At 38.5% G+C, this 26,496-nt stretch overlaps 1 protein-coding gene across 8 annotated transcripts; it reads right to left on the bottom strand.

Moving 5' to 3' along the window:
* Positions 1 to 967: 967 nt before the first annotated feature.
* On the bottom strand, positions 968 to 26,281 carry FBXO38 (F-box protein 38). 8 transcript variants are annotated; one of them, XM_075164167.1, is made up of 22 exons: positions 26,174 to 26,281; positions 23,329 to 23,470; positions 22,313 to 22,446; positions 21,008 to 21,171; positions 20,450 to 20,615; positions 19,964 to 20,101; positions 19,591 to 19,728; positions 19,076 to 19,169; positions 18,516 to 18,646; positions 18,027 to 18,197; positions 17,629 to 17,771; positions 16,522 to 16,744; positions 15,709 to 15,828; positions 14,439 to 14,618; positions 11,902 to 12,621; positions 8,730 to 8,830; positions 6,916 to 7,018; positions 5,559 to 5,725; positions 4,191 to 4,336; positions 3,270 to 3,373; positions 2,888 to 3,001; positions 968 to 1,611 (listed from the first exon to the last, which is right to left on the bottom strand). In XM_075164167.1, exons 2-22 carry the CDS (start codon positions 23,454 to 23,456, stop codon positions 1,433 to 1,435), a joined length of 3,564 nt encoding a protein of 1,187 aa, XP_075020268.1. In that variant the 5' UTR covers positions 23,457 to 23,470; positions 26,174 to 26,281; the 3' UTR covers positions 968 to 1,432. The 8 variants fall into 8 exon arrangements, with proteins under 8 accessions (XP_075020268.1, XP_075020270.1, XP_075020274.1 ...); XM_075164169.1 differs by having other exon boundaries at positions 23,329 to 23,514; positions 26,174 to 26,277; XM_075164173.1 differs by having other exon boundaries at positions 21,008 to 21,095; positions 23,329 to 23,514; positions 26,174 to 26,277.
* Positions 26,282 to 26,496: the final 215 nt, after the last annotated feature.

Here is a 26,496-nt window from a genome sequence, read left to right as displayed (position 1 = left end):
TTCAATTCTACAGAGCTACACGTCATAGAAATCCCCATTAGTCACATTTATACCAACGTTCAAAGAATTAAAATCATTAACAATAATCTGTAAGATTGTAAAATGGTACAAACTAATCTGCTCTACAGCTTTTACCACAGCAAGTTAGTAAACTGACGTTAGGCTGGTTAACTCTGCAACTTCAGAAAGCATGAATGACAGATCGGGCCATAGTTGATCGTATGGCACATCTAAAGGTGCGTTTGTGCAGTCGCAGCTGTGTAGGCATGCAGACACCGTGTCACAGCACAGCAAATTAGCCTTTAAGAGGTCTCCCACCCCCACAGGGCACATTACTAACAGCACGCAAGCCGCTAGTTTAATACTAACTTGTGCATTTTTATACCTGTACACTGGACTTGCAGCAAATTCTGGATATATATACAAAACATCTAGGGATACTGTGGGAACCAGAAGCATTTTCTACATACAATAAAAACAAGTATTCAGGGGCAAAGAGCAGCAGTATTTACTGACTGTATGGAAAATCTGCATTCATGAGTGAGCATGAATCAGCCTGAATGCTCAACTGTTTTGAGTCAGATGGATCCTGTACTGACACAGCTACAACTAAGGAATTACACATCCCTTTTCCTGCCTGTCTTAAAGGAAAAATCAGCTTTCAGCCAGTTAGTATGTTAGATTTATATTAAAGAGAGTGGAACCAACAATTAGCAACTTATTTTTCATATTATAGAGTCAAATACGCTATTAAAATGAAATCTAATGGTACAAAACACTTTAGAACATATCTTCTGTTTCCAAGGTGCTAAATGTGGGGTTTTTTCTTTCCCAAAACATGTTTTTAGTGAACTCTAGAAACTACCACAGATCACCAACTCTGCTACTTTTTCCCTGCTTTTGGCCTTCTTTGCAACAGCTGTAGAGTAATTCTCTCTCCTTGAAAAATGCACACAAGACACAAAGATTGTGCTCAACAGGTTTACTCAGACTGGACTCTTAAACGCTTGAGAAAAAGGCACAGATTAAAAGAGACTCTGATGACTCTTTTGAACACAGCAAATGGGATTTTGTTTATAAGAAAAAAAATACTGCTATGAATTGTATGGGCTGAAAAATTCAAATAGTCTTCCCTGTTCCTAATTATTGGCCTTCATTAAAATGGAATTTAAATTAAATTGTATAAACATATGAAATAAAGTCTCAGTATTAGGAAGTTTTTCTTTTGTTTCCTCTATGTACAAATCTTAGTATACAATTTTTACTTTTCATTATACATTTACTACATACTCTTTGCCAAACTGTGTGAGAGCAACTGCAAAGTATGCATTTCAAGAAAATGCTTTGCATTCGGAAAGAATCCACCTGCTTTCTTGGCCGGCAGTGCCAATCAGAATTTAGGAAGAGATGACAGGTCAGGGAGGGTATCCGCTCAAATGTAATCATCCTCGACTGGTTCACCGTTGACATCACAGTAATGGATGAAGATAGCCACCACACGTTGGAATACACCTTTTTTCATCTGGCGCAGTTCAGAGATCTCTTCTCCTATTGTTTCCATACAGATGTCTGCAGACAATTGTCCCTTCCTTCGCGGTGCATAAATAGTAGCTGTGGAAGGCACATAAGAATAAAAACTAGAATCTTTCCTATAAAGAAATTCACAAAGCAAACAGAAAAATCTTCCATTGAGCAACCACGTTTAAGGAATATTATTCAAGCAGAAAAGGTATTCTGTCTTCCTCATATTTAAACCTTTTGCTAGCTCCAATACTCAATGTACGCAAAGTCCATATGTCTGCGAGCGAAGGGAATCCCAGCACATAACAAAGCCTTCCCCTTGAGACTTATCTGACATGCTTTCAGGTTATCCATTTCAGTGATCACTTAAATGTTTTATAAACAAGAGCAATTAAGGATAAAGCAGCAGTCTTTTCTTTATTTTTTATAGCCTTAACATCATGTTTAATCTAATTACTGTTTTAAATCAAATACATATCAATTTTTTTGTAATTCAGTGTACATACTGAACTACAAGCATTATGTCTATGAATCACTTTCAAATAAAATAAAAATAAAATTAAAAAAAAAAACAGAGAAAAGTATAGCCAAATAAGATTTCTTCCTTGTCCTCTTGAGCTTCATCCCCTTGAACTGGAGCTAGGTAAGAATATCCAAAACAATGTCAATTAAAAATACCTCTAATGAAAGAGATTCCAAGATTTTCCTAATTAAGTAGTGGAATAACCTATTTTTCCCTGCTACGAAGCAAGGTTCTTAATTGAGCCCTAGGAACTGCCTGCTATAATATTTTATAAGACAAGCTCCTAAATAGAAAAAGGCATATCTATCCTAAACTCTAACCCACATCATCTCTGTTCCAGAGTTTTCAAGTCCAGTTCTTCCCTCTTTTCTCCCAAGTTTCTGTGAGTCTCAATTCTCTCTGCTGTACTCTCTTCAGCCTACTTTAACAACCTTTCATAAAGCAAAGCCAGAGGCAGTACAGCTGAGCTTTCAGCAGTAATGCCAGTGAATTTCACAGAACATGAACTGCTGGGACGACACATCACAACATTAGTTTTGTGTGTGTGTTTTAAATGCACTCATTCTTCTGGATATGACAAACCCATCACATTTTTAGGCTAAGCACCAGATTGCCTCTCTGATTTTGTCGGTATTAGGGGTCTTCAGTTGTAGTTCTATGGCCCTCTCCTCTACTGGACCCCCTCCTCATCCAGCTCCCAACACTGCTACAAGTAGTTATTATTTATAGTCTACCAAAAATAGCATAAGAATTAGAAAACTGAAAAATAAAAGGAATGCATTGTCAGCTTGGGACCAAGCAACACATTAAAGTTCTTTGAACACATCAAAAAAGATTACTCACTTCTCTCATCATCCTCAAAGTCATATCTAGCATAGCTGTTTGGCTCTGCTGTTCTCAGTGATCTCAACCATGGGAAGTCAGTAATCATGGAGTAAGGGGCGCCATCCACAATGCCTAGAAGACAGACAGGATGAGGATATAGAGAGGACAATGTCATTCCTGCAGCATCAGCACTCTTCATCAAGTAAAATTCACTGATACCACATAGATCAGCCACTCTATGCAGGAAAAGCACCTCCTCACTTCAATTCCCCCACTCTGTGCCAAAGGTCCTCCACTTCCCTCACAAGAATTATTATTCACATCTCTTGTAACTTGATGCAAAGTTACTTATCTTAGCAAAAAACGGATCATCAGCTTTCATCTCTTTATAAACGCTCACCTTCTAGAGTGTAAATATCTCGTCCCCAAGGATACTTAGTGTATTTCTTCAGGTCTTCATCGGTTCGTGTAGCTTCAGGGAAGAACTCATATTTAATAAGCTCTCTAGAGAGAAGGAGGAAGAGATTACAGCCACTAGTGATAGGAAATGTGAAGGCGGGTGGGAGAAAAACCAAATGGGAAATCCTATTACCCAATCTTTCCTTTAATGAGCCTGAATCCATAGAAACGCTCCTCCAAGACCCTCACACAAACTCAGTATGCAATCCTTTAGCTTTTCAGAGTACCACAGATAATCTGTACGGTTTAGATGATAAACCAATTAAGCATAGCTTTCTATCTGTAACAATTGGAACAATCCAATATAGCTGCAACTAAACAAAACTTCAGAAGTAAATTTGTTCTCTTAGGCACTTTAGTGAAAAACCAGGACAACAAAAACACTGGTTTAAAACAGTTGGATGAGAGCCACTGTATACAATTCCTTGCTGCTGAGTATTTTTGCTCCTCAGTAAGGACCTGATACTGATTGCACATCATCTTCCCCAGAAAGATTATTTCTTATTTCTTGGAGTAAATCAGTCTTTCTCTTTTTTAATAAAAGAAACTTGTTTTCATATTCGAAGATATTCCTCAGCCATCCTGACTACTTCAATGTTCAATTGCATTACTGCTGGATGGAATAGAACTGGAGAATTCTACAGTATTTTTCATATGATTAGGTTTATTTAATCTACGTTTTGTATTAGATCCATCTTGACATTGAAATTCTACATTGCACCATCTAGAATTCAACTTTCACTAGTCAATAAACCACTTTTTTTTTATTTGGCTAACAGAAGTCTACAGCTTGACTGAAGCTGCAGCTGCTGAATCAGATTGAATACCTTTTCTCTAAAGTAACTGAAGGGTAAGTACTCACTGGTTGATATTTGCTATTGTGTCCATCCAGCTCCGAATGCGCACCTTATTGCGGACATTAGGTGGGTTACTGAATTCATGAATTATGCAAATGTGGTACGGATAAGGGCCACTAAATATCTTTTGCTCGAGAGTCAAGGTGTCAACCTGTGAAAGGCAGCAAACAAAGACTTGTAACCAAGAGAAACAGAGAGATGTGATTTTAGAGTCAAGAGCAGACATCTGCCATATCCCCCAAATTCGGGGGGAACATGTCCAGTGAAAAGAAATTTTAGCAGCATACATAATCAAATACATGATTAAGCAAAGTAAAACTTTCCTAGTGCAGCTTTGCCAATGAATCTTCTCAAGCAGTGGAATTTGATGGGAAATGTCTATTTTCTGATGTGTTTCGCAACTCCAATATGTAAGTAAACTTTCATAAAATTACATAATGGTCTAAACTACATTCACTTTCTCAGAATGTGTCTCTGGCTTGGGGGGAAGGGGTTGGTTTTTGTTTTTTTTTTTTTTTCTTTTCTTTTTTTTTTTTCCCTAATAGTCTTACCACTGTCCTCTAAGAGCTAAAGCAGGAGATCTGGTTTCAAAGAAAAGCCAGCTTTTATATCAAATCAGCCTTCCCTCGTTGGTCAGGCAAACCAAGCCAGAAAAAGCATTACTTTGCATGAGAGAAGCAGAATCATGGTACAATACAGAACGCTCTGGTTAGAGTGATAAAGTCAAAAAACCATTCCAGATATTAAATGAAGCTCTCCTACTTACTTGTCAAATGACCTCAACAACTCACTAAATGTCAGTGCTTACATCTCCTACACGTCACCTCCTCACTAAATGTCAGTGCTTACATCTCCTACAGGAGGAAAGGGTTGCTCCCAGTTCCACAACTGTCTTACAACACTGTTTAGCATCAAAAGAGGATGCAGCTTTCAGCAAAGTAGTATTCAAAACACTAACTGCTGTTACTAGATCTAATACGACATAGATTTCAGATACCTATGCCTATGTCACGCTTCTGTTTATACACAACTACAAGCTGACTTAGTAGCATCTAGGTTCTTACAGTTATAATTACTTTTAGTTATTCAGTTTGGAATTAATTCAACGCATCATGATTTTTTACAGTATCTTCTAATGCAATGAATATTGGAGATGGTAACATTAATCTTAAAATTCAGTATCATCCAAGTTCCAGGTTCTGCAATAAAAGCCCTGATGGGATGAAGTTTTAATAAACAAGCTTCTCAGAGTTGTGTTATTATAACATTTACATTTTTTGCATTAACTGAAAAACACTTGAAGCCAAGAGTGGTGAAAGAATACAGGCAGAACTTCAGATCTGTTCATGATTAAATGAAAGTTGCTTGTGTACCTGCTGCATTGGACGAAGATAAATGATTCGGTTTCTTTCCGGTGGCATCCTGAGAATCTGATCCAGAACCTGATCCATGTTTAACTTCTTGCACTGGGCGTAGTCAAACCGATTGACAACTGGTGCATTTTCTACTTTCAAGTGTTTCAATACACGACACCTTGTAGCTATAAATCAGCAAACAAAATTATTAAAAGAAAAGAAATACAATACTAAAGAAAAGAATACAATACTAAAAAGACCTTAGGAGCCTTCTGTCAGAGATTTTCAAAGCCGACTGTTTCAAAAGAAGGCAAACAAGTAACGTAAGTAACAGACAATTACTGAAGTAGTTTGGATAGCTGGCAACTTAAGTATATCAAAAATAGACTAGCTGTTCATTTCTTCCACATTATGATCGAACTTTTAATTTGTGCACTTGTAAGAAGAGTCCTTTTAAAAGGCCATGTCAAATTTAACCTAACAATAACCTTTTTCTCCCTTTGTTTCCTTTCACAAAGCCCCCTGAATGGTCTGTGGACTGCCACAATTGAAAATCAGACCAAATGTAGAGTATTGTGAAGCCATACAATGTAAAAGAAAGCTATTTCCTTTCTAGTAACCCTGCTCATGTAATCAAAATTTACGTATCTTCTGAGAAGTATTCTGGAGTAAATAAAGAAATAATTTCTTCATTCTTTGCTAAGTAGAGATACCTCATTTCAGAAGAAAACATGTTATTTAGTGTAGATGTTGTAGAAAACAATAAATGACCCAATGCTTCAATACAGGACTAGGCACGTGAATCTAATGCAGCTTAAGTGCCCTAATTTAAAACAGATTTTTATCATGTCAAGGAGGAAAGTATCATCATGTCAGCTAAATAATCTGTGGAAGCAGGAAGAAATGAGAGTGTCCTGGTTTCGGTATAATAAACTACCAGAATTGAGAAGCAACATGCCCTGTTCACTAATGGGTCCTGTCGCCTTGTGGGAAAGCATGGGAGGTGGAAAGCTGCGTGGTATTTGGCTGCCTGCCAGGTTAAACCACGACAGAGAGAAAAAACAAGGTACTCTGAAACTCATTTCATCAATTTCCAATTGTTGTATTATCACTCTTTAATAAACATCTCATCTTCCTAACTGTCATATAATTTAATCTGTTGATTTTCAGATATTAATCTTTATTGTACCTGTTACAACTTATAAGGAAAGAGGCATTCAAATTGAGAAACAGTAATATTTGGTGTTCTAAGCATCAGTCTGACTTGTAGCAAAGCAGCTGATGAATACAAAATAAGCAGTGGACTGACTTTAATTCTCTCAGAAATTGCTAATAATGCCAGATGGAGGAGGTATGCATGACATTAACTACATACCATGTATGAACATCATTTTGGGGCAGTCTTTCAGTACCAAATCTGTTATTCCACAATTGGTCAAGGTGATTCCAACAAGGTTTTTGGATTTCAAAGTCAGTACCTGGTGAAAAATAAAAAAAAAAAAAAAAAAAAAGAAAAATAAATAATCTATGACAGGTAAAAACAAAGAAAAAAATTAAAATATACTGAATTTTTAAAGATACTGCCAAATACAGAAGGCTATTAACTGGATAGTAATCAATATAATACATCTTCTGTTCGCAACAGGTATTTGAGACGACTAGGCTACTGATGACAACGAGAAAAGACTTCCTGCTGACCAGCAACATCACAAAATGCAAAAGTACAACTTCACAAGATTAAAAGAGGAGTCATATCAGAAAGCACAATTTCTATCAGAAAACCTAAGTATCATCTGTCAGGAACTTCAAACCCTCTACTATTCAATTTCCGTTTTTCAACCACGATGACAAAAATGGCAATTCTAGACAGTAACTCTTGTTTAAACACAGAAAGAAGATATGGCAGAGAATCATGGTTTGAACTTCCCACACCAATGTATTTTACCAGCGCTATCTCAGAGGAAAACCTCACACGGAGGGTTGAAAGTTATATACATAACTTATTTAATCCTCTATGTCCACTATCAGTGTTAGAAAAATAAAGCACACATAAAGCTCAAGAAACAGATAAGCAGAATCGTTTCCAGTAGCATGAGCACAAGGAGAATGTAATAAGAAAGTGTAGTAAGAAAGGATCTTTTTGGTTTTTTATCTGAATTTTTCAAAGTCTTATCACTAAAAATTCTACCAAAATCTAGCAGCTCAAGGATGAAGCTGACCAATTATACAACGAAGACTAACAGAATTCTATTAAAACAAAGTAAACACATGTAAAGAGAAAAAAGAATCATTCTGCAATGGGTTCTTTCAGTTCCAGCAATTTAAGCTATTCCTTGTAACCACAGATAGTTAGAAAAAAATTAAAAATCACAATACTGTTCTTTCAAAATGGCATATTTTAAGAAGAAAAATCATGCACCCAAAAATATCGTTTATGCTGATCACAAAAGCTGTAATGCATCCTAGTAACCAGAAAAATATTACGGGACACATTCACAAAAGCTATCTTAAATTAGTGAGGCTAAGTTCTTCACTGGACAAAGAGGGGAAAATAAACACAGGCAGGTTCCTCTACAGCAGAACTCAGAAGAGAAGCTTAAGTTAGCTGTCAGAGTCACCCTCTGAAGCAATCTCATGCTCCGCTAGAATACGAGCCTTGGGTAAACAGCCCCAATACAGTAAGCCAGACCTTGCGATTTCTCCTTCCATGACTGATCTTCACTGCAGAATTAAGTCATGTTATTTATATACTAAGAGAACCTCCAGCCTGCAAAGTAACAGCTGAGTTGCTGTGTCCAGAGATAATTATATATCCCATGTTTCTTTTAACAGCAGTAGCCTATGCTGTCGTTTCAAAAATAAATGCCAGAGAATAAATTTTTCCCTGCCCATCAAGAAGGACACTGTGGGACAGCAGGACTTCATGCAGCACTATAGCCATGAGCATCTGACAAACTTCAAGTTTAGCTTTAGCTTATACTTTGCTCTTCTCAGGCTGCTCTTCTCAGGCCAGTCAGAGTATCACTGCACCTAACAGAAATTTCCTGTATATGGTTAAGACCAAAAAGAGCAGCAACATCAGTTATAACTCATCTGGCTCTACACAGAAGACAAGCTTGTATAATTCCATGATTGTTCATGAGCATCCCCAGCTGATAAATGTGTAGCAGGTGAGGAAAAAGACCTTACTTGAACATGATCATCTTCAATAACCGGGTCACTTGTACTTGTGGACTTATCAGCTGTCCTTTTCCTCTTTGTGGTTTGCCGTGGCTTTGGCTTGGCCACCTCTGGAAACAGAAAACCAGAAAAATCTTTCCTCTGTTTACATTTCAGGAGAACAATAGAGGCATTCCCTAGCTGAAAACGTCCAGTAAGAACATACATTTCTTACATAAGCAGATCAAAATACCTGTCTGGCTTGAAAACAACTATATCTCTTTTCCTTGCACAAAAACCACTTTCAGGTTTGTTGCTCAGAATCATTCATACTAAATAACTTGGGCCGGGGGGTGTGCTGTTTATAGCTTAAAACACAGGAATGCTGAACCTTACAAGTTCAACATCACAGAAAGATGCGGAGCCAAGAAAAGAACAGAAGATGAATTGTTAGGTTACATTTGGTTCTCTGCAGCAAACAGAACATTCTTGACAAATACAAGAACCAAAATAGTTTTAATGTTTTAAATAGCAGAAATAATCTCAAACTACTTGAAAGTCTGCTCTTTATAACTGTCACTAAGTTTTTCCTAATATTCCAAAGGATGCCCAGGTATAAAATACTTTGATGTTCCCAAGCTGCTGCTTAGTCTATTTCATGAAGCAGTGACATCAAATTCCTGCTTGATTTAACAGATGAGGCTTTGAAAAGAAATGACGATAGATGATCACCCTTACTTCCTACACTAAGAGAACAAACATGCCCTAGAATCAGTTTTCTGTGATTAACAGATCGAAATGAGAAATTATTTTCCTAAAATTAAGTTTCCTTTTACTTTTTTGTTAAAACATATGGCATGTTCACAAAGATTCACAATCAAGATAGAAGTGCAAAATATTAGAGACTATATATGAACTACTCCATGCTATTCTGCCATTAACATTAAAAAATACCTCTTTTCCTACTTAATAGCATCAAATTCCACCAATACATGTAAACTACTAATTAACATGTGACATTCAGTGGGCCTATGAGCTCCAGAGTTCAGGCTACTGCTTTAGGGGATCCACAGGTTGAGATGTAATATTAAGTACTCAACATGGCACCCATGAATCATCATCCCCAGGGAATTTTTTTGACAGTTCCTAGAATATCTACAGATAGTAAAATACTTCCTAGCTATATTATAGGAAAAACTTTCCAATTTTGTGTTGAATTGCTCAAGATGTAGCCTAAGGTCAAGAAATCTTTACAGAAGGTTTAACATAATATGCATTTCAAAATGTGAAAAGCTTGCTTCACTACAAATGCAAACTAAAACAAGTTTAAAAAACCCCATTTATTACAAGAAAAAGCATGGCTTACATTTTTAGTAAAGTAAAAATCAAAATTACACACTTGAGTTGTCCTTTAGCCAGCTAGTCTGTGGTGATAATGCTTTTAAAATTTCACTGTCTTTAATATTTGACTTGTTCCACTGTTTAATATGAGTAAATAATTTAAGGGAAAAAAAATACTTCTACTAACAAACATAGGTTTGTTACAGAAGCTGAAAACCACAATGTCATTTATGCTAGAATAATAGAAAGCAGTCATATTCAAGGCACCTTTTTAGACTATTTATGGAAAAACATTTCCAACTCTGTAACAAAGCATTTTCAGGTTATACTCTAATGAGTTGTATATCCTATCCTAGTGAAGAAAAGCACTGTAATAGCCAGGCAGAAGAAGCCTCACTGTCCTATGTATTAAATACAGATTTAAAAGATAAAAATGACACATCAAGTCTCATATTCTGCCTCAAGCATCAGCTAATATCTGATGCTTCAAAGAGGAAAATAAGTGCATAAAGACACACACGTAATTGTATGGAGCTGGGAAAACAGTTCTGACTGTTAGTAAGCTAAATATAGGAAATACTGAGACATTTTTCTCCACGAGCAGAACAGATCTTTTTTCTGACTAACAAGTGAAACATGAAAACAGAGATGCTTTCAGAAAGATACCTTAATTTAATACTTAGATCTGACTGACTTCACTTCATGTTTTGGTAATGAATGAGGATAGAGAGGAAATATTTTCTTTTGATTTTGTAGATTAATTACTAGTTATAATGGAGCAAGGTAGAAAACAGACATTTTAAATTTAATAGCAAGATCATTTCTTCAATCTGAGATGTATGTAGCTACAGAACAATATCCTAGGTCATTTAGGTTTTGTTAACACTTGGGAACATTAAGATAAACTGGAAAGACACTAGGACATACTGTGTTTGAATCATTCCGTGTTAACAGAGATACAAATTTGCTATCAATCTTTTCTACCTCCAATGCATACGGTTCAGTAAATAGCACGTTTCATTTTTCAGTTTCATTTTACTTGCCAGATAGTCTCAGCGAAGAATCCTGTATATATGAGGTGATTACAAAGTGTGCTATCCCAGACTAAGATGATTATTTTGGAAAGCAAGTATATTTGGAAGAAACAGCAAGTTCCCCTCTCACATCTATTCTTTTCTCCCAACATTTCTGGCTTCATTCTAGCCCTTCAGGACTTTGTTTTTATTTTATTGTTTTGGTTTTTTTACATGATGTGAAGCACGAACCTATTTAATAAAAAGACAATTTTCAATGAGTTTGATCACCATGCCTTATACACTTGGAAGCAGAATCCAATATGCAGGTGCACAAGCTTGGCTCAATTATAATTATGGCTTTCTTTATTGGCTGATAAAGTACCAGTTATTAACTTTTGCCTTCTTGCTAAGATCTGAGCGTACCTGCTGTCTTCTTCTTTTTAAAGGGAGAATTTTAATGAGGGAGACAGTCTTATGTTTCAATGAATAACAGCCTTCACAGGAAGAGAGAAGCTGTCAAGAGAAGTTGCATTTGGTTTTCAAATGAGTAAATCAAACAGTGTTTAGTATGTACGGATAACACATACAGAAATACTTGCATGGAGAAAAAAGTCACTGGCAGTCTTTCAGAGAGATCTGTTATTTTACCTAGCTATGGCAGCGAAGTCAGCCGTTTCTGTTCCATCAATATTCTGTCCCTTTGACAAACCACCTAGTTTTAAATTATTAACCAATAAACTTCACACTTAACTTCAGTATTATCTGTGGGTGTTGCTGTTGTTCAATATTGTCTCATGCCAGCACAGTAGTTTACTCAGAAATTAACACATACATATAGATCATACCTGACTCTGACACCAGAGGGACATGGGACAGCTTGCTTCTAGCTCGTGTTAGTGGTCGGCGAGGATACTCTTCTTTATACTCCACCTCACAGCTCCTTCGCTGGGAGCCCGTGCTCTCCTCCTCACTGGCAGGCCCACAGGCACTCCCACTAGTCCTCTCATCACTTGTCTCTCCTGGAGGCCCACAGTTTGGCAGAGTCCTAAGTGCAAAATCTGACCCAGTGCTATTCGGTCCATTCCTGCAGGCTCCACTCGTGGATGGGCAATCCCCACCGCAACACCCACTAGTCCTCTGTTGCGCGTCCTGTGGCTTGTAGCAGGAACACCTGGAACAAACAGAGCTCTCCTCGGTCTCCCTCTCACTGGAACCTTCACTTTTACAAGGCGAGCAGACACACTGCCTGGATTCATCTCCAATTGCTGGACTGGTGCCAGCAGAGTGGCTATGAGCTGTCTGTGCACAGTCAGGGCTAGGAGAAACAGCACTGCAGGAGCTGGATGTTCCCGTTGATCCAGTAGCATTACTGCAACCTGGGTATGAATCTTTGCTTTTGTTCCTTTCAGGCATGTCACTTGCTGCTTTCATGTCTGCTTTAATCTGCTCACTTGTTACTTGACAACCTTTCTCACAGCTGCTTTCCTCGGTATGGAACTGCTTTGTCTGGCCCACTTGGCTGGCACTACATCTCTTCCGCAGTGGTGTCTTGCCTTTACCGCTCACTGGAAGAGTTAAACGAGAGAAAACAATGAAACAACCTAATACACAGTTTAAATAAATGCTAAGTGCTACTCTGTTAGAGACTACTTAGAACAGAAGGCAGCCTAGAGGCCAAATCTTGTCAGGACCATGCTGCTATTCACATGTTATGGGAATTAATAATATTTCTAGTAGTTGCTGAATCTCTAAAATGTCTTGCAGTTATTTTTGTAGTGATGTGCTGGAGTGTTTGTTAGTAAATGAGATACATATTTGCCAGAGAAGCTAATATTTTCACAAAGCAGCTAACTGGTTAAAAAGGCCAAAGCACAAAAACATGAAAAACACACTGGTAATAGGCTTCTGTTTTCTTAAATATGAGGAATAAATCTGTGGAATTAAATAGTAACATAGATAGGACTAAAGTTTATGCTTTCAACAGCAACCCTTAGCTCCCCCTCCTGGGTATGGAAAGCTGTGTCAATAGGTAACAGTAGTCTCAGTTTACAGATGAATAAAAAACCATAGCGAATAGTGTACAAATCACAATTGGAACTTAATGTCTACTGTCTTAATCCTCCCAGCTAATTACACTAAACCAAGCCTGAAAAAACATTATTGGCACTACAAACGTTTATGCAAATTGTCTCCAAACGCAGGTTATTTCAACCCTCAAACCAGAACTGACATCTGCAGTATACGCACAGCGCTCTACAGATTTCCAAGTTGAAACTACCAGTCTTGTTGAAATGTACTAAAATGACAGGGGGGCTGATGTGTAGGGAGTATGCTAGTTACAATAGGAAGAGACTTGATCCATTACAGCTTTGGTATGTCCTAGGCTTTGCAGAAATTAAACCAGTACTAGACCAGTACATTTCTCAGTCCTTCACAATGCAGGATTTTAACTGCTTAGCTAAATATTCATTAAGGCTTAATACCCTATGTACTTCATCTGTCAATTACTTATAGACTACAATTCAACTTCAGCGTCCTCCTTTCTTGTGTACATATGAAACTACTTTACTTAGAATACAAACTACAGGAAATAGCACATCATCTCTGTTGCTGGAAAGGCCGTATGTTATACGGCATCGGACCCAGGACTCGGACTTGGTGCCACAGATGTGCAGCTTATAGCTGTAAACTCAAAAGACAGGGAATGTCCTTTTCTGTATCTCTCTATAATTGTCATACTACCATGAGGTTCTAGGTCTCTGACTCTGAATGAGTCATAATAATACATATATACTAATAATAATAATAATATACATACACATACACACAGGCTATAATACTAAGCGTTGCTCAGAAGTGAAGAAGACAGTACTAAACATCACCCTGAGAATTCTAACTAACCTCCAAAGCTCCCATCAAAGTAAAGTTGATCTTAAAGTGTCTCCTTCAGGACACTCCCACAGGGTCCCCATGAACCAAAAGACGGCTACAACTCTCACGCATTTGCCCCAATGGTCACATTTTGTTTCAGCAGCAATGCTTTGACAGACGAATCATATAGACAACAGAGTTGCAAATTTGGCTTCACAGACATGATAAGTTCTGTGCACTTGGAAATCCGAAAGAGGAGCTGCAGGTTTCTGCGTGCAAAGCAGTGCAGCACCGCTATTTCTGTGTTTCTGTACAGTGACTATGTGATTGGAGCTGAGAGAGATGTGTCCTTACATCTCCATTCTAGATTTATAACAGGAAGTAAAGAATAGGGGGCAAACAAACGAGCATGCCTTTTACAAAGCTAGAAACAAAACTGAACAAGATGGAAAGACTGAAGCTTAAGAATAAATTTTGCTTAACAGTGCCCAGGAACCCATCTGTTCCGCACCTGAAGGTTCTCTAGTTTCCACTGGATCTCTGCTTTTCTCTTCTCCATCTGAGTAATTCTGTGCAATGCTGTTAGAGATGCAGGCTCTTGAAGTCCCCATGTTTTCTTCCTCATCCTCACTGTCTGAATCATGGACAGTAATAGGTGCTGCTTTTACAACAGGCTGAATGCCACTTGGTCCTGAAAACAGTAGAAGAATGCCAACAGTTCATGTAAAAATAAGCCAAGCATGGATTAAAGGGCTGAAGAACTGCTTGAAAAAATGACAAGAGATTAATTTCGTTCAATTTAGCCACCCATTCTGGGGCTCCCTCATTAAAATCCAAATACGAGAAGAGCAGAACACTGCATTTCAGCATTAAAGCATTCTAGTTTGGAAGGGGAAGAGCGTCACAATGTAAGACAAAACACAGGTCTTCTGTAATATTTCTCTGCTTCAGAACAGCTTAAATGTCCTTCTACAATAGTAACTGCACAACTATGTATTATAATCAGTCCCTGAAACCTCCACCACAAAGACAGAAATGTCAGTCAGAACATCTGCAATTATCCTTCTAAATCCCACCAGTAGAAGTGGAAAGGAGAAGCATGAATTATCAAGCTTCAGTATAAACGTGCTTTGTTAGTTACCTCTCTAGGCTACTAACGGAAGTCATTAGCCAATCACAATAACTTATCTGCCTATCAATAACACAAGAAATGAACATGAAGTTAAATAACATTTTCAGAAGTTATCTTGAAAAAGTGAGCAGATCCAGCATACGTGTATGTTACTTCATGTTGTTAGCATATTTAGTAGAAAACTATGTTGTCCAGCAAATAGTGGTTATGAAAGAAATCAAGACTGCCTTATGTCACTAACGATGTCACTAATACAAATTAAATTAACACTGGAACAAGTTGCTCTGGCTTGAAAAAAAAAGCAAAAAAGAATCCACATGCTGCAGTGAAAGAAGTAAGGTCGTTAACACCAACATTGAACATGACAAGCTCATTCAGGCCTTCTCAGTCTTTTATTATACTAGGCACAAAAATACAGCTTTAAGATTAAGATATTTTACTCCATATGCAAGAGAAAACTGGGGACCGTAAAACAGACTTTAAAACAGAATAAATTTCTTCACAGCAGTAAGCCGTGCTAGCATCATTATTCCAAACACATCAGACAACCCAGATGACGAAAACCATCCCAACACAGACTTATACTGAAAAATTTAACCCCTCAAGAAGGGGATATCAAAAGGTAATTTCCTTCCAAAACCAGAGTTACCTGCTTGCTCTTCATCGACCTCCATAGGAACAACAGCCTGGCTGTGAGCCGGGAGCTCATTTTGGCCCTGCCCAGCAGCCATTCCTTCTTCCTGTGCTACCTCCTCCATCTCATTCAGTGCTGAAAAAATTAAGATGAGGTCAAGAAGAGGAAATAGAAGGAACAGAGCCCATAAGCTTAGGAGGAATTCAACTGGCACCCATAGAGAGTCAGAGAATCCTCAAGAAATAAGTAATAGCTGCCTTGATTCCTTCAGTGAGTCTCTAGGTTGCAAAAAGTCTCTCACAGATTTGTTCTATGTCTCTTTAGCCAAGGCCCCAGCCCAACTTTTGGGGTTTACTTCTCCCAAATTTTCCACTCCTCCTCAAAAGTCTTGTTCTACTACAGTGAGCAGCATAACCCGGATTTACATATTTGTTCCCTCCAATGACTTCTGCCTTTGCTGGGAAAGTTTGAAAATATACCATCTGACACTGTGATGTGCTTCCAGCTCTGACCAAAGGAACCTAGAAAACACTTCACACTTCCACAGATGAGTATCATGTTGAAACTCTACATTGCTAACATCTATACCGACACATATCATTGAATTGTAAAGTGCCTGTAACAGCTATTGATACAACACAAAGACAGCTTTTATCACACAGGTATCAGAGATGTGCAGACAGCCCTCAGAAAAGATTAAAGTTACATACCAGGAACTGAAAGAACCACAAGCTTTCAATGTATATTCATATCTTCTCTAGGACCCTACGTAAGTGGCAATGCAAATAAAATCACTCCCTACAAAGGTTCACAAAGATCAGAGATTACCCTCAGCTGCAATCTGCTGCTCTTCAGCTTGACCATCTTGTCGCAGCTCATTCTCCTCATTCTGGTCATTTGGGTGTTGGTGATTGTTGTGGTGGATGTTTGGATTATTGTTATTCTGGTGGTTATTGTTGTTGTCATTGTCATTGTTGGAGTTCTGATTGCTGACTAGGGCAGATGAGACACCAATTCCTGTGCCTGCACTTAGGCCCACACGAGCACAACCCTGAAAACAAAGAGCAGCTATTAAGATTTGAAAACACAGACGCATTATCTCGACAACATATCTTAATGCCAACAGAAGCAGCATTCTGTCAGTAGTATCCAGGACAGCAGAAAAACATGCACGTGAAGAACAGGGAAATTGTCCCTAATACTTCCTTATGCCTCACGTTGCAGAGGTCCATCTTAAGTTTGGCAACCCAGACAACTTACACTCCTAATGAAAGGGAACTCCACAAAGCATGTAATCTTACTTTATTAAATTGTATTTCATTTGCTATGAGATCATATTACGTCAATACAAATAGCAGATTATATAGTCTTCCCAGAACACAGTAGCCTCAAGATAGAATTAACGATCAAAGAAAGCACTTTTTTACATAGGCAGTTTTCATTACGTTACAACAGCTGTTACAAAGATTTGTGTAACAGTGTGGGAGAGGGTACAACATGAAGAAATAAAATCCTAAGCTTTGAAAGTACTCCAACAGAGGAACAGTACCCCCATTTCACCCACTACAAAAATCATAAAAACCCCTTACCATTCTAAACAGATTCCCAAGAGTGAAAAAAATCATATAAAAAGCAGCAGCAAAATGAAGTAGCAGCAGGGACCTCAACAGAAACACAGAATCAATGCAAGTCTTATTTCCTGGTCACATATTCATACAAGATCATACCTTGCCATTGCTCCCATCTGCAGAAGAAGCATCATTCTGCCTAATATATCATGCTAATAGCAACTGCAAACCAAAGTAATTTAATTTATTTACCAAGCTATTTAATTAATTACAACTTTTAAAAGAATGCATAACATGAGCTGGAGCTCATCATGTTTCCAATGAACTGGTAACAATAAAAAGCAAAACCATTCCTTGAAAGACTCACCTTAGGAGGTTCACGGAACATCTGGTCCAGAGAAATAAATTCTAAGCTTGGCAATAACTCAATGAACTGACTAAAAGAATCTAGCTTTATCGCATGGCATCGCACCAGGGTTAGGTCAACCAGTCGGGTCCACCTTGAATGATCTGCAGAAGAGAAGAGATGCATTTCCTGAAGGTTTCCTATATCACTTATTTTTCATTATACCCTTTTCAGATTTGAGAGTAGGCATCTTCCGTATCTCCATTCTGACTGTTACCAGCATCACTATGGTTCCAAACCAAGCATCATCTACTGTACTTGCTAAGAAATAGAACAAGCAGTACTATGAGCAGAAAAATTCTGTTTTAATATCACAGCAATTCATATAATATCTCTAAAATTTCAAAGGTGTGCAATACCTGTGATCCAATTATTTGGATTATGTAGATGTGGGCAGTTGTAAATGACCAGATACTTGATGCAAGAAAAAACTTCATTTACAGCTTTCATACCAATATCTGTAATAATTCCTGGATTTTCAACCACATCAGCCAAGCCGTACTTCACCAAGTCTCCATTCGTCATTTTACCTATGAAAAAGATAGTAGCAAACACACCAGTAAATTTCAGAAACTTGCCTTTTATAGCATGATTTTCTAACTCCCTAGTTTAGTCCAATTTGACAAAATAGATCAGATTATTACTTCAGTTCAATAAAGCTGAGACTTTCCCAATTTCAGTAAGAGTTTCAGGAAATAAAGAAAAACATTTTTGGCTGTATGACATCAGCAGCCTCAATCTGGGTATGTTAATATTATTTTTAATCACTCTTAGAAAATGATTGAAAACACAAACTTATTTAATCCTTATATTTGCCAAGTAATTTATGTATATAAAAAATGTCATACACTGTAGTAAAAACTCATCAACATATCCTAGATGAAGAGTTTCAAACTGTGGAAATTCCAGTTCAGCCATCTTCAAAGCAGAAAAAACACCATCTTTGGTCAAGGAAGGCTGGATCCGCACTTCATGCAACCTGAATGCAATTAAGAATTGTTCCTATTAAAAGGCATGCCAAAACACAATTGCCATAGAAATCCCTCAAGAAGATGCCCTCTTGTAATAAAATGAAAATATTCTTTCAACAATGGCAGGATTAAGAGGATATTTGTTGTATCTTTATGGCAATATTTGGCAGTTACATATAGTAAGCTATATAGTGAGACTAACAGCACCACACTTTTCAGATATAGGTCTAAGAAGGCAGCTTATGACACAAAATGATTCAGAAACAGACATAACTCCAGTTATTTTAACCACAGAATACTCCTCTTCTGTAAAGTTTAAATGTTTATTCCTTAAGTTTTTGAAGGTTGTTCTGCTTCTTCATGTTCTTGGACTTCATTACTAAGATACTTATTTTGAAAAAGGAGAAAGGGGAAAAGAAAGATCTAAAGGCCCATACCTTCGTGCAGCAGTTATGATGAGGTAGCCAAGATCCACTTCAAGTGCATTCTTGCAAGCTCCCAGAACTATAGTGTGCAAATTCCTAAAACCACCTGACAAATAAAAAACATTCTTTCACTTAAGTCACAGATCACAACCTTAAGCCTTACACATTTCCACCAGTGTTGTCTTGACAAGTAAATTAACAAAACACATCTTTTTTAGCAAATCAATAAAACACATATTTGCACCCAACTCCTCTCCAATCCTGCTAGTTCTACTCACCAACAAATGCAACTGGAAGGTTAGCTTATCAGTCAAGAGTTAATTGCAGTTAAAAGACCAAAACAATACTCAATACAGAGCTATATTTAGCACCATAACCATAGTTCCAAACTCGATACCTTTAAAATAATAATCAAGAAAGGATATGCTACAGACAAAAAAGCTAAGCTTCACATGCCTCCAGTACTTGCTAATATTTTTATTTATTTGTTTGTTTGTTTTAAGTATGAGGGATAAGAAGTTTCATACCTGATCTCCAGCTATCTTCCACCACGTGCTGGATAAGTCCTCCCAGAAATGGAACACGAACCAGTTCTAAATGCTCCAAATTTCGAGCAGAAGCCAGGCCCGTCACTAAGGGAACATACTTCAAAGAATTTGTGGGTCCTACATAGAACAAACCAATATAGACAAAGAAGGTTTTCACTTAACAACATTGAACATATCACGTTAAAGAATTAAAAAATGTCCACATATATCCATCTAGATCAGGAAGTCAACAGAGCACCAAATTCTTGGTATTCTAAGATTTCCATTTACAGTTGGTGCCTATGCAGCTTTAACAGATTTATTAAATTTCCTACATGCTAAAACATCCCCTCCATATATTAATCCCTCTTACCAGCACAGTTTCTCATGACAAAAGTGCGTAAGCTGATACAAAGGAAATCTTTAAAAGGCTGTGGTTTGGTGAGTCTCACCCACTTCAAATAAAGGTGCCTCAGCATTGGGATACAAGGAATCTCAGGGACATTCACCCCTAATAATACATAAACAAAACAAACATTTTAAACAAGCTTTAAAATATAAACTCTAGGATAAATTTCTTCGGATTAACATTCTGGCTTTAAAAAGGAAGTCTTTTCTTTGCTATGTGGCATGTGAGAAAAGCTGTAAACATTTTAAACACAAGTTCTTCACCTCAGTTTGTCAACACAGTTTTTTAGAATTTGCCCTTTGGACCTGCTACCATATATACAGCAACTAATATTTCAAAAATGCCACATGCCAAATTCCCTCTCTTAACATGAATTATAATCTTGCAGAATTTCAAAGCCTTTAAATTCACCAGTGTTGAAGCCAACTACTTCACCATTACCACACTCACCTACTAAGTGCAAAGTCTGAATTTTAGCTCCTATAGGAATTTTCAGCTTGTTCTCAGGAGGAATTGGAAAAGCACCATTACGATTACGAAACTTCCCTAAAATGTGAACTTGCGGCATGTATGTCCAAATAGCTTCCACCAGCTCTAAATGAGAGGTCTCAACACCCTGGGTAAAAGGAAGCAAAGCAAATGCTCTAACACCAGTTCAAGCAATGATATCCTCTTAACTTCTCAATAACACACTATACATGATGCAATGTGTTATTTCACTTTAAATTTGTGGCAAGACTTGTCTTTTTAAAAGCAGAGGCATCAGAGTTTTAATTCATTTCTGGACTTAAGAGCACCTGCGATTCCCCCTGGTGCAACTAAAAATAGTACTCATTTGCAAATATGGTCAGAATTAACTGCTACTCTGTACAGCCAGATCTGAATACAAAGTCCAGGTCTGAACACGAAACCCTGTAAGCAGTAAGTCCCTGCCACATTTCTTCTGCTCTGTTAACATGCATCATCTCAGCTGCTGAAGGAGGTTCTCTCTCGAGTCTAACCACTCACCAGTAGATTTGGACAAGCCTGCAAAGCCTCTAAAACGCCAGGAATGCTGAAAGCTTCATGGCCACGGACTCTGCGTCTTTCAAGATACCTGGGATGAAGACCATAAAGTTGTTCAATGTCTGGCATCTTCCTCAGCAGCGTTAGGAAACTGGAATCAGTGAAACCTAAGATGACAACAACAGATTTGGTATTTGTGTGACAGCAGACACCTAGCTGTAAAGGGAAAGCCAAATACACTGTTCTCTTTATATGGTAGTATAAATTCTACAATGTCAAAAGATGTACTCAGTGAAGCAATAGCTTTTCTTCTCCTTCCAGACTCTAGAAATCATGACCTACATACTCTTCTGCCTTGAATTTTGCAGGCTTGCTATAGGTTTCCTTCAGTGGAGTTGCATGGCTACAGGGTTAACTATACTTTCTCCCTTCTCAGATGAAGCACCTCTGCAGACCGTCAGGCTTTGTGTCTCTCTCTTTCCTGAATTCCATTTATCAACTACATGGCTCAAAAATGCCCAGCTGGATCAGTTTATATGCAGTTCATCACTATTCACCGCAGCTCACAATTCTCAAAGAAATAAGACAGTTTCTTAAAACAAAGGATTATTTTATTCTAACATAAGACAACACATAAAAAGGATTTTAAACTAGTAAGTTACCTGCGTTTACATCTATCTTAGGTTAGGCCTACCTACCTGATATCAGCCCTAATCAATCTAATTTTGCAGATCCTCTAAGTTTTAGAATTCACTCATTTTAGCTCTCTCCCCCAACAAATCCCAGCAGTGTAATTTAAATCCAACAGAAATCCTAATACTCACAGGGTTGACCTAGGTTGCCAAATTTATCTATTGATCTGAAGATGGCTTGAGGTGTGACATCAAAACTTATTTATTCTTACATTGTTAAGTGTTGGCAGATGAGGTGCTCTCTCATTCCATTGTATTTTTTCCTGCCTGCATGCAAACAGCCTCTTCTTGGATTAACCCTTGGATTAACTCCCTTACAATAATCAGACAAACACAGATTGTATTTACAGATTGCTACAGAGAATCCCCGTTTCTGCTACAATAATATCCAATATATATATATACACATACAAACACAGACACAGACAAATTTTCCAAACCACGTAGTTGAGGAAGCCACCCAAATCTCACAAAAGTCAAAAGGAATTAAACATCTAACTCCTTTTACTGCTTTCGAAAATTTACCCTGCTTATGTCATTATAAATACCAGGACAGCACAGACAGTTTTGCTCAATACCACTTTAATGCCATATTTTGAGTGAGTGCATTACTCACCAGTGGGCATGTATTCCCACCAACGGCCTGCACATAGATCCACAACCTTCACTACTCGCAGATAAAGAGTGACGGCTTCCTTCAGCTTCCTGGACAGGCATTCCATGCACATGATATCCTGCAAGGGAAGGTACCTTTGGGAGAGGAAAAAACACTCCTCTGATTTATCAAAGGTGGATCCTTTTCGACTTTTTCCAAACTAAAGAACATCCCAAGCACGACTACACAAATTCATGTATTTCTAACACCTAACACATTAATTCAAACACAATTTTCAGATTTTAGTCTAATAAAGTGTGAAATTTTGCTAAGCAGAATGACTCACCAATTTTTGACACTGAATATAGGATATTTAAGGTACAAATATAATACTAAAATGGAGAGATGCTTTAGTTCTCTAATAAATACTGTTAACCAAACCATTTGCCACAATAGTTTCTACGTGGTTTAATTAAAGGTATTTTCATTTTCTAGTACATACTAGCATGCTCAATTTGCAAACATTTTGGAGAGCTGCTGTTTTTAAAGAACTTGTCATAAGACATCATATTTTGAATATAATAGGCATGAGTGAACATCTTGGAGAAGGACTGTGCTGTAGGGAAGATTATACACTCATCCAAGTTCCTCTCTGCACACTAGGAAGCAGATGCAAGAATTTCAAAACATGCACCTCAACTATGTAACACCTGAGATACATTTCTGCACTGAAATGAATATTTAAACATTTGTTACCACACACTGGTGAACAGAATTAAATCACTTATTTCTTTCTTCTTCCTTCTACCATTCATGACATTCACAGAAATTAATTTTCAAAGTATCCAAATAAATTCTGGGTCTGAAAAAACATTTCTCACCCCTTTTTACCCCGTTTTTATCCACCAGTTCACTCATGGTACATCCACACTTTCTGAACACTATGTGACACAAGCATCAATGCAGATAAGATTGAGAAAAAAAATTGAAAGCAATATAATAATAAACAATAAATTGACTTCTGACAAGCTGCTCACCTAAAGATGTGGCAAAGCACTTCATGAGAGAGTTGGTTCATGTAATCTTTTGGCTCATCAGCTTTGGCAGACTCAGAGCCTTCCCTGTTCACTGAGCACGGTTTCACATTTTTCCGCCGGGGACCCATATTTGCAACGATTTCTGATTAAAGGAAATATTCACAATGTCATGTAAATTCAGTGCAACTGAAAGAGAAAAGGGACAGAAAGTAGAGGAGGACACACCAGTTAAGCTGTGTTTACCGAAAAAAGCAGCAAAATCTGCCAATAAAGACAAGCTCCAGTACAGCTGAATTGAGTTAACTAAGAAACAGAAAAATTCTTCCAGCAAGTTACAGTTTGCCTTGTACATGAGGTCTCAGACACAACCTGACAATTATTAGATAAACTAGAAAGTCCCTTCGAGCTAAGGGAAACTGACAAAGAGGAAAATCACCACAGGTTTAATACGAGATCAATTCTTTTGCGTGAATAAAATGTCTTCAGAGATACCATCCACACACTAGTTGATCAAGACAAATCACAGGAAAGCTGTGCGGAGACTACAGAGGTTACCAAGCAAATACCATCTAGACATGTTCCAGTGAAACAGAAAGCCCAAACCCTCTGTCTAGCAGAAAAATAATTTTACTTTTAGAAAAAACGGGCTCCTACTGATCATTCCCAAAAAATACCCTATTAAAGGTCCTCAAACTAGCTCTTAGAGGTTAGAATACCAAATAAAATATTCAAGTTGCTTAGTTAAAGATCAAAAAATCTGAAAGACCTTGCCTCAGCAGCAATGTGCAGGATATCCTCTCCTCTTTCCCTTTATTGAATTAATGTGTTTGTGTCTACATTGTTCCTGCAGCACACATACAGGCACAGAAACACTGAAATAACAAGAATATATGTTTCATTTAAAAACATACAAATTGATTACAAGAAGTAACAAATAAGTAACTAAAATAAATATGAACTTAATGTTAACATTAGAATAACTGAGTTAACACCTCATGCAGATGAATGGCATGAGAAATGTCTTCGCTACGGCTATTTAGCTGAGGAATGCTTTCTGGTAAATAGGGTAAAGCATCATTAATGCAGTAAACCTGTTTAACAGGTTGAATACCAAAATTCTGTGGATGAGGAAAAACAACTTTAAAAAAAGACAGATTTTGGAAAACTTATCAGAGATGCGCCTGTTATGGCATTCACTGTGATATAAATATACCACAGTGTTTGCTTCACATTATGTGGTAGTGGCAACTGAGAAGAAAAACACAGTAACTCATGGAAATGAAAAAGAAAAATTTTGCCTTCTCCAACACAAATGATTTGTATGCTGGCACTAAATTTGAAATACTGATAGCTTCAGTGTGATCTAATTATTGAAAAACATGCGCTTTCACACATTTTTGTATGCATTTTAAATTAACAACTGTGTGTTTTCATAATTAATTTAATTAAAATGGCGATATTATAATAACTAAATTAGCACCCTCTGCCCGTGAATAGCATGAAATGTCTCTATACTCCTGGGACTTCTCCAGCCAAAGCTAAAGACACTGAGTTTGTTGCCTGTACAGATACTACCCTTCTTTTTGGTGCATACTGGAAGGGTTTAGTGTGTTCGTAATACTGCATTGTAATGTTGTTCAACTTCATGAAGCCCAAAATTGACTTCAAACTACTTATGAGATTGGATTCCAGTGAAGACAAGTATTACACGGATTCCCAGTGAATGTCACCCGATGACTCAATTTGAACAGAGAGCAGGATACAACGTAAAAAATTCTAGATTGATGCAGATGCAATACAGCAGTATTTAAAAGACAGCATTAAAAGGATTGTGATATAAGGTAAGAGAAAGAAAGGTACTAACAAACAGAGCAGCATATCGGGAAAAAATCTGAAAGAATCCTGTACAATTTAAATACAATGAGCACAACCTGCCCTCTGAGTTTGGGCTGTAGTTTAGTTTGGCTCCTGCCACGAAGTAAAAGGGAAAAACAATGACCTAGTCTCTTATGAGGCAGCAGTTTCTGCAAAATATGTTCTTCTCTTGATACTATTTTAAGCTAACATGTGCAGCTTTAACATCTCATTCTACATTAGGAAGCTGACCCCATTTGCAGGAAAAAAAAGCCTCTAATCAAGCTGAGATAAAACAATTTTTAATATTTAATAAAGTTGATATTTAATAAAGCTGATAAAACAGTTTTGCTCTCCCCAACTCAGTTAATTCACGAGAGTCCTTGTATAAAACAACAGTTTGATGTGTTATCTTCTCGATTAGTAACTACTACACTAAACCTAAAAAGCTTAAAAAGCCATGGGGAGACCCGCGCCGCCCCGCAGAAACGACCGCTTTAGAGAAAAATGCAGAGAGAACAGCAAGGGACGGTCTGGCAAGCACTAATTTAAGAGGGGTGTTTCCTTATGGGGAGAACAAAAAAAAAAAGAACAAGTTTATTTTTGCTTGGATAAGCGATATAAAAGCAGGTTTCCCCACAGCCCTCTTCCCTGCAGCCAGCCCAAACGCCGCCGTTCCCTCAGCGGGGGGGGAAGAAGGGGGGGCGGCGTCTCACGGCTTCCCTCTCTCGCTCGCAGCAGCACGAAGGAGACCGGTTTTCCTCAGGGCCTGTCACACCGGGGAACGGCCCTCACCGGCCCCAGGCCGGGCCGCCCCGAGGCGCCGGTGCCGGGCAACTACAGCCCCGACCGGCGAAGGGGGGCAGCTGCACCGCTCCGCCGCACCAGGCCCACCCGCCGCGAGAGGCCGGGGGTCGGCAGCCTCCGGCTCACCGAGCCCCGCCGTACCCCCACCGGCTCAGCCCCCCGCCGCCGGCCCGTGGCTCCTTACCTGCCCCTCAGCGCCGCCCTGTTATTGTGGCCGCGGGGGGAGGGTTAACCCCGGCAGCCGCTTCCTGCGCGGCCCCTTCCGCCAGCGCCGCCGCGCTTCCGGCCCCACTTCCGGCGCCGGCCGGGGGCGGGAGCCGACATGCCCCGCCTCGCCGCCATCTTGGGGGCAGCGAGGGGCGGGGCTTTACTGCCGACATCTTGAGTGCGGCGTCGCGTCCGCCATCTTTAATGCGTCTCCCAGGAGGCCGCCATATCGGTGGTGGCTACCGCGCAGCCGCGGCCGGCCCCTCGCAGCGCACGGAGAGGGTCCCAGCGCGGCCTGCC

Source organism: Calonectris borealis, chromosome 15 (assembly GCF_964195595.1).
Source record: "Calonectris borealis chromosome 15, bCalBor7.hap1.2, whole genome shotgun sequence".
NCBI classification, from domain to species: Eukaryota; Metazoa; Chordata; class Aves; order Procellariiformes; family Procellariidae; genus Calonectris; species Calonectris borealis.
This window is presented reverse-complemented; position numbering and strand designations above follow the sequence as displayed.

Excerpts from the sequence above, each read along its gene's own strand:
- FBXO38 (XM_075164167.1), bottom strand. The coding sequence starts at position 23,456 with ATGGGTCCCCGGCGGAAAAATGTGAAACCGTGCTCAGTGAACAGGGAA. Across the intron at positions 20,616-21,007 it reads AGGCTTGTCCAAATCTACTG|GGTGTTGAGACCTCTCATTT; the intron begins GTGAGTGGTTAG and ends CCTTTTACCCAG. Across the intron at positions 3,374-4,190 it reads ACAATAGCAAATATCAACCA|AGAGCTTATTAAATATGAGT; the intron begins GTGAGTACTTAC and ends CCTTCTCTCTAG.